At 33.6% G+C, this 9,090-nt stretch overlaps 1 protein-coding gene across 1 annotated transcript; it reads right to left on the bottom strand.

The window, feature by feature from the left end:
• Nucleotides 1-3,148: 3,148 nt before the first annotated feature.
• On the bottom strand, nt 3,149-5,203 carry LOC141680040 (uncharacterized). Its single transcript, XM_074486372.1, has 8 exons — nt 4,959-5,203; nt 4,573-4,747; nt 4,169-4,386; nt 3,896-4,054; nt 3,690-3,791; nt 3,535-3,601; nt 3,345-3,443; nt 3,149-3,238 (listed from the first exon to the last, which is right to left on the bottom strand). Exons 1-8 carry the CDS (start codon nt 5,201-5,203, stop codon nt 3,149-3,151), a joined length of 1,155 nt encoding a protein of 384 aa, XP_074342473.1.
• Between the last annotated feature and the right edge of the window lie 3,887 nt (nt 5,204-9,090).

Raw genomic sequence — 9,090 nt, 5'->3', positions numbered from 1 at the left:
AAAAATCAGAAAAATCAGAATCAAATCAGAAAAACAAGAATCACTATTTACGGGCAGTAAACGACGTCAAACGCCTTACAGACGAGTCGTTGATAGCTAAATCTATCATTTTTGTTCAGACGCTCGTTTACCTATGGAATAGGGTATTCGTTTGTGTAAATCGGACACCAGACCCGGATTTCAGCAAATCTGCAGCAGCCAATTCAGAATCCGTATCTAATATGATTCTCATAATTAGAACAAACATAAATCATGTATATATAAGTATATATACAGATTACATAATCATATTATGATTATACAACTCACATGAATATCATATATTCAAAACCATACATATATAAGCATATTATATCAACATCAAATCATGGCGAATCACGTACATGCTCATATATCGAAAACAGTTAAACACATAAACGAATTAAAAACTTTTCGCAAGTTGCTCTGATGCCATTGAAGGGTTTTTAGCACATAACGCAGCGAAAACGTAAATTTAAATCTTAAAAAAAACCGAAACCCTCCGCAGGATCCATGCGAAAAATAATATTTAATTCGTAGTTCAATATGTTTACCTTAAGAAGCTTTATGTTAATGGAAAGATGGAGGTCTTTAATGGCGATCCAAAAATGATGAACGGAGATCCTTAGCAGCTGCTCCTCAAGTGTGAAGCACTCCACCGGTATCCACCAAGAAAACGATGTAATGAAGGAGGAGAAGGTGGAGAGAATTAGGGTTTTGTAAATCTTTTGGTTGAGGAAAAAATAGGGTTTATAATAGTATATTTATAGGCAAAATTTTCAGCTGAAAATTTTCCCATAAAATATTATTATTATTAACCCTTTATTATTCACACTAATAATTAAAATACCTTTTAATTATTAATCCTTTTTCTAAACTCTTTAGAAATAATTCTCTCACTTGATTTAATTTCCAAAAATTAAATTCTTAATTAATAATACTAAGAACCTTTTCTTAATTAATTTATAATCAATTAAATCTCATTTAATCAATTATTAAATTTGCCAATTAATTATTTAAATAATTATCAGCCATTATTAATTAATTACTCCACCATTAAATCATTCTCTTTTATGGTGTAACCCTGTAGGTTCAATATTAAGCCGGTAGTAGAAATAAATAGTAATAAAACTATTTTTTCATTATTTATATAAATTCTCTAATTCATTAAATATGATTAATTAATTAATCATATTTATTCTACATCGTGAGGGATACTTCTCAGCATATCACGACTATCCGGATAATACGAATTCACTGCTTAGAATACCAAGAACCTATTCAGTGAGTAGTTACCTATTCAGCATATGTACCGATCTTTGCGGATTATTAATTACCAGTTAGTAATCCTACGACCAGAAACTATTTAAGTTTAGAGTTATCATCTTTTAGGTCTCATTATTATGATCTCATCACAATCCATAAAAAGCTTTACTCTAAACTGTGGTATATCTTATTTAAACACTTAAAATAGATAGAGCCTGCAATAAAAAAAACAAAACAAGTCTTTTATTAATATCAATGAAATCAAAAACAGATTACATAAAAGTTATTCCTAAATCCTCATACATGATTGGACTTAGGACATATCTCTTTCAAGATATACCCGCATTTTCGAGTTTAATTTCCCGAAAATTGGGCAGCGTCTCTTCTGTTTACCGGCCTACCTGTCAAAACATAAATCGACGTCTCAACAACCAATAATCACAATCTACACCAAATCAATTACGCAATTCACAATCACCATTCACAATCCAGTTTATTTACCCAACTTCGATATAATATAACAAATTTTTTGTTCAGATAAATTAATTTTACACACTAAATATTATTTTATTATTTTAATAATGGTGGGACTCAGAACTAATTCTTCACCGTCCACCATCAGCTCACCGATATTCATTGCTGACGGCAGTGAAATTTGTCGGTGCCCGAATAATTCAGGTGTCCAGACAATTTCCACCGATTAGTCGATAATCACTACTAAAAATATGTCAATAGACATCAATTATTAGCCGTTGTCTGAAAAAAATGGAACCGATGTCTTCGTCGGTGTAGAGAAAAGTCCCACTTTTTGACATCGGTTAGTAATTGATGTAAAAGATATCTTTACACATCGTTTTTGTTAAACTGACTGATGTATTAACCATAATTTACAAGTAGAATCTGTCAGTAGGTTTTGTATATTGGTAAAATTAGAGATTTTAAGCAAGTTAAACATATAATACACAAGGTGTTTACATGCATTTACATCGTTTTTCTCACTCAAACTGATGTCTATTACTCTATTTTACATCAGTCAGGGTAGAAAAACGATGTTAAAAACTAGTATAGACATCAGTTTCTTAAGCCTGGACGTTGTGGGGTGTAGGCTTTTACAACAGCTGCATGTAAAAAAGCGATGTGAAAGATTTTTATAGACATCAATCCACTTTAGCTAACCGATGTAAGAACATTTATACACAATGGTGACTAACTGATGTAAAATGTGTACAGTTTTTTTACCATATAGATATCGGTTTTGACATCAGTTTTTAGCCGTTGTGTATAACCTTTAACATCAGTTAGAATAATTACTTTTCGTTGTTGTTGTGTGTTTATTACATCGGTTTTTTGCAAATATAAAGAAAAAACTGATGTTAAAGGTTATTAAAGGCAACATTTTTCTGTAGATACAAACAATTCAACTGATGTTTTTGCTTACTATAGACATCGGTTTTTAGGTTTTTGTCTGATGTGTTATGTTTGTACATTTAACTAGCCAAATTAAACAAACCTCAAGCAAATCCAAATCCAATTACAAAAAAAACCAAAAAATACCAAAAGCAGACCCAAAAATGGTTGCAACTATATAATATGTTAGCTCTGTGCCATTGCTATATTCGACCAACAAAATTAAACTACAAATCGCAACATCCACAATCCACAACATTCCATAATAACTTAGCTTCTATATTTACTAATTATCCCCTATATTCCAACTAGCTAGTCCAGATCAACACAAACCAATAGTTATAAGTACCAACATAACATTACAAGTACCCAAAATAAAGTTCAAAGATCATCGGATAGAAGGCATTGAAATAAAGGCAGAGTAATGTCGTCGGTCATCATGGTCGATCATCATCGACTACACAAATTCTTGGATATACTGAAGAGTCTCGAACCGCACTTCATCCAGCTGCTCTTTTGTGTATGACTTCCGACACTTAACTCCCCACTATGAAAATTACACGAAGTCATAAAACATTGCAAAAATTAACACAAATGCAGATTCTGAACTTGTAAATCGCTACATTCAATTGAAACTGTCAATTAAAGCATACCTTCGATAAGAATTTCATTTCCTTGTCTTCATATATATCTTTCATATATCTCATGACAACATAGCCACATTCACTTCCACCCGGTTGTTTTGGTGATCCCTATTTCAATAATAAGAAATAAGTGAATAGTTGATCAAACAATAATAAAAATAAGAAAAAATTAAACTACGAAGAATGCATAACTACTTACAATAAGATTTTTAATTGTAGGATTTTTGTTCACATGCCCTATTTGTGCATTGTAAGATCTAATGGCTCTGTACAAGGGAACCAGTAATGTCAAACCCAAAAAATCATAAATATAAATTATTTATATATATATATATATTGATAGTACTACATTACCCCACTAAGGCTTCTTCAAGTGCAGTAAAGCGCTTTTGATGAGGCAGCGGATTAAGAATAAATATTTCAGATTCCCAAATCATGATCAATATCCAGTGGTAACTATTTATTTACCAAAAATTAAATCAAAGTGAGAATTTAAAAAATATAGGAACATGTGCATTGTACAATAATTTGTACCAACTATATATCTCACAAAAAATTACCTTTCATTCTGAGGCAGGAGAAATATGCGCGACGGTCCGGATCTCATCCTTGCAATGATATAATTCTGAAAATCATCATTGAGTTTAAATGTGGCTGATGGATCGAGAAAGGCAAACATATCTGAATGCTTTCTTTTACGAACCTTCGTCTGCAAATAACTGCAAAAAATATATAAGTAGTATGCATTATAATTAGGTCCTCCCAATATATTTTAGATATACAAGACAAGATTCGGCAGCTAATAAAAAACAACTTAATAAAAAATAACTTACGCCATATATGTGGATATGGCGGCCTGGCCAATCATTTTAAACCCCAACAAGGCCATTACGTTCTCATGTAACAAATATATCAATTTCTCGACTCCGAACACCTCTTCACCACATGGAATCTGAATTGAGTCATTAGCTTCTTTCATAATTGTGACTGCATGTTTGTACAACAACATGAAACGCCGAGGAACATTTTCACTTGGCTGCAATTTCTTCATCTGGGAATGTATTTTTTGATACACATTTTCATTCTTCGGTGGCTTCCGTGACTTCACTGCTTCATTTTTATCTTTTTACAAAATAAATAAAAGATGCTCAAAAACTATATCTAATAAAGACATTTCACTCCTTAAATTTCTACAAAAAAATAATAGAGACTAACAATATACAACTATCAGGCATACCTCAAGATTGCGGCCGGTGACAGGGGTAAAGATGACCATGTCTTCAGGCCATGCCAACAGAGAACCAACTGCTTGGCGGATTGTCTCTATTTCACTAGCTATTGGGACCGGGACTAAGGCATCTTCCTTAATGATTCCGTCCACTTGAACACGTACATATCCGGTTTCTTTTTTTCTGTCTTTGAAAGAGTAAAAGTGGAAGGGGGCAAGTAGGTTCTCTTTTCTCCAATTTTTTGTGGAGCCAAGTCTTTTCTAACGCCCATTTGAATCATATCAAGACGTGACGCCTCACTATCTTTAGTCTTATATCTTATATTTAGAAGGGTCCCAATAAAATTATCACACATATTCTTCTCGACGTGCATAACATCGAGACAGTGACGGACATGATGGAATTTCCAATATTCCAAGTCAAAGAAAATTGATTTTTTTTCCATTGAGAGTCCACCTTCTTTGACTTCTTTACTGCTTCTCCAAAAGAAAATTTTATTCGCTCCTGTTGCAGTAAAACTTCTTCACCGGAAAGGGGTGGACGCGCAAATCCTAACTCTTGTTCACCATTAAAAGCCGCCTTCTTCTTCCTATAAGGATGGTGCCTAGGTAAATATCGACGATGACCTTGGAAAGACATGTTCTTCGAATGAGGTAATTATTTAGCCACGGTATCATCCCCACAAACAGGAAAAGACATATAACCCTTATTCACACAACCAGACAAATTACCATATGCGGGGAAGTCATTTATCGTCCACATTAGAATTGCCTTTAAAGTGAAAAAAGATTTAGTATGAGCGTCAAACACCTTTGGTTCACCTTCTTCCCAAAGCTTCTTCAAATCATCGATCAATGGTTGCAAAAACACGCCAATATTATTACCTGGCTCTTGCGGGCCAGAGACTAATACTGTTAACATCATATATTTTCTTTTCATGCATAACCACGGAGGGAGATTATTCATTGTCAATACTACAGGCCAGCAGCTATACCTATTATTTTGGTCATTATTGTGTGGGTTTATACCATCAGCTGCCAAGGCTAACCGAATATTTCTTGGCTTATTACCGAAGGTTGGCCACCTATAATCGACATTCCTCCATGAAGGAGAGTCAGGTGGATGGCGCATGTGACAATCTTGACTTTTTTGGTTCACATGCCAAGTCATTAGTTTAGCGGTAGATTCAGATTTAAACATCCGCTTAAATCTGGGAATGATCGGGAAATACCACATAACTTTGGTCGGAACGTTGACTCTCTCTTTACCATCCTTTACTAACTTCCACCGAGATTTGCGACACTTGGGGCACTCGACAATATTAGAATTGACACCCCTATATAGAATGCAATCATTCGGACATGCAGGGATTTTTATATACTCAAGGCCTAGATCAGATAGGGTTTTTTAGCTGTATATGCATTAATTGGCAAGACATGATCTTTGGGAAGTAAAGAACCAACAGAAGAGAGTAAATCTGTAAAGGCGCTATCACTAATCCCGAATCTCGCTTTCCAATTATGTAATTTTAGCATTGATTCTAATTTACTACTATCAATGCCCTCAAATAATGGTTGCTCAGCATCGGCCAAAAACCGCTTGAACTCGTCTGAATCTTTACCACAATCATCACCCAAATTACCCCGATTATATGCCGCTTCAAAAATATCACCTACTTCTGATGCCCCAATATTTTCTTCGATATTCTCTTCTATATTCACAGAAGAGGGAGTCAACATTGTGCTAGCAGCAGATGACCTAGGATTGGCACTAGGCCCATGCCAAATCCAGTTTACATACCCCAAACTAAAGCCCTTTTCATACAAATGACCTCTAATGATTTTCACAGAGAAATTTTTGAAATTACAGCAACGTGCACATGGACGGGGTATTAGTTTATGATCTTTATAGTTTTTTTTGGCGTATATTAGAAAGTTTTCAACCCCGATCTCATACTCTAATGAATCCCTATCATCCCGCATCCATGATTAATCCATATATAGACACGTACACCTGATTATAAGTTCAATATCAAATACTAAACAACTACATAGCTTACACATTATTTACAACAATTGTTACTCATGTTATTTTGTTTAAAAATATATCGAGATAATTTAATATATGATTAACTTACTTGGTGCAATTGTGTATTTAATTTATAATTATAATTCTTATTAGGTTAGATACGGGACATAAAACAGGACACAAAACAGGACACTACTACACTACTAATAAAGGATGCACTTATCAATTCACACTAGTACACTACTAATGATAACACTACAGATTTATAAAAAAAAATTATAAAAAAAATTATATTATCTATGTGTTCAAGTCAAGGTGCACAAGTAATTAGCTATGTATTCAAGTAATTTAGTACACAAGGAAAAGAGTAAAGGCAAATTTTGAAAAAAAGAAAATCTATGGAAGTCTGTTACTTTTTAGAGCAAGAGTGAAACATTGCAATTGTGAGTCCTAAACTTAAGTTGTCGGTGATGTTTTTAAACATAAAGTTGGCTTCACGCTATGCAGCATACCAAAACCAATAACATAAAAGACCAAAAACAAAATTTATACACAAAACCAATAGAACAAACACTATCATTAAATTTTCAGAACCAAAAAAAGTTAACAAACATACAATATAAAGACAAACATACAATATTATACATTTATCACTTTAAAAAAGAAAAAACATACAATATCATACACATCATATAAAGATAAAGACATGTAGATACATACAATATAATTCCATACAATATCATACCTAATTTATACATATAATATCATACCATACAATATCATACCTCATTGGTCCAAAAATCCCCAATTTTTAAAATCCCCAATTTGTAAAATCCCCAACTAAACAAGTTCAAACAAAATTAGGGTTCATAGAGAGCTTACCAAACCCAGAGCAAAGGAGTTGGTGCTTTGATTCGACTCAAACCTAGCTTCGGCTCAAATCCAGCTTCGACTCAACCCTAGCTTCGATCGGAACTTCAATTGAGCTTCGATTGTGAGCTTCAAACCTAGTAGCTTCGATTCTTTCAGTTTTTGACTTCGATTGTGAGCTTCAAATGGCTTCGATTGCTTCAGTAGTGAGAGTTCATTGGAGAGTAGTGAGAGTGGTTGAGAGAGTCGGGGTGAGAGAATGTGGGAGTTATGTTTTTTAGTTTTTAGTTTTATAATTTTATTTTTTAGTTTTATGTTTTTTATTTTTTATTTGAGGGAATGTGTGTGAAATATTTGGGGGGAAGTGAATTTTTCAAAGGGGGGAAACAAATTTGGAGGGGGGGAACATATACACTACTTAAAATATAAACAGGAAAAGACACGGGATGATTTAGCGTGCTTTTTTTCAGCTTACATTAGACATCGGTTGAACTACAAATCGATATCTATATAAATCATAGACATTGGTTTTATTGGGACCGATGTTGATAGTACTCTTTTACATCGGTTACACCAACAACCGATGTCTAAAGGGCGATATCTATTAACAGATTTCTAGTAGTGAATTTCTCGCACAAAACATTTATTTTATTTCACGGATATTAATCAAATAATTTCCTGCACGGAAAATTAAAAATTAAATATAAATCAGAAATATTTGAGTCGAAATTAAATATATAAGACACACACAAGCGCGTGTGCAGCACGCACCAGCCGCCTCTCCGGGAGGTAACCGGCGGCAGCCGGAAAAATGGAGAAAGCGATCAGGAAAACAGAGGCACAGTAGCACCAACAACTCACGCCCATATATGTTTACATACATGTATATATAAACAATGAACAAAACCAAAACAACACCCACCGAGATGAACCGAGAGCAAGACGGCCAGAGTCAACAGGGAAATGGAGAAAAGAGGTAAACGAGGAAGAAAATAAAAGAAGACAGAGGGAGGAATGGGAGAGAGAGAGAGAGGAGACTGTAGAGAGAGAGATCGAGATCAAGAGGGAGCAAGGGAATTGATGTTGTGACCCTGGAAGAAAAAGGAAGGAATAAAAATAATAACAAAAAAACAAAATGTATAATTCTGCCACGTGTCAAAATTAGAGGGACACGCAACAATTATAGTCTAAAAAACCGACACGTGTCCTACAAGCCTGATTTCTCGATCTGCATTCCCTATTTAACGAACTAAGGTGCGGTTAGATAAAATCCGAAAATTTTCCAAAATACTTTTAAAATTTTCTGGATTATTAAAAACTAATAAAAATAAAATTATCATAATTTTTTAAGCATTTTTGAAACACCACTCGTACTCGCATTTCATAATTAACAAACTGAGCTGTACTTAAAATAAATTCAGAAAATCACGAAAATAGTCTTAAAATGTTACAAATATACCAAAGTTTACAAAAACATAAATTTCATAATTTTAAAATAATTTCTGAAACGCAGTTTATACCCGTTTTTATCAATTAAACGAATCAACGCGCAGGTGAAATTAATCCCACAAATTTTCAAAATAATTTTAAAATTCTCAGAATATTCCAAACTTGAATAAATATGAGTT

Source organism: Apium graveolens, chromosome 8 (genome assembly GCF_009905375.1).
Source record: "Apium graveolens cultivar Ventura chromosome 8, ASM990537v1, whole genome shotgun sequence".
Taxonomy (NCBI): Eukaryota; Viridiplantae; Streptophyta; class Magnoliopsida; order Apiales; family Apiaceae; genus Apium; species Apium graveolens.
This window is presented reverse-complemented; position numbering and strand designations above follow the sequence as displayed.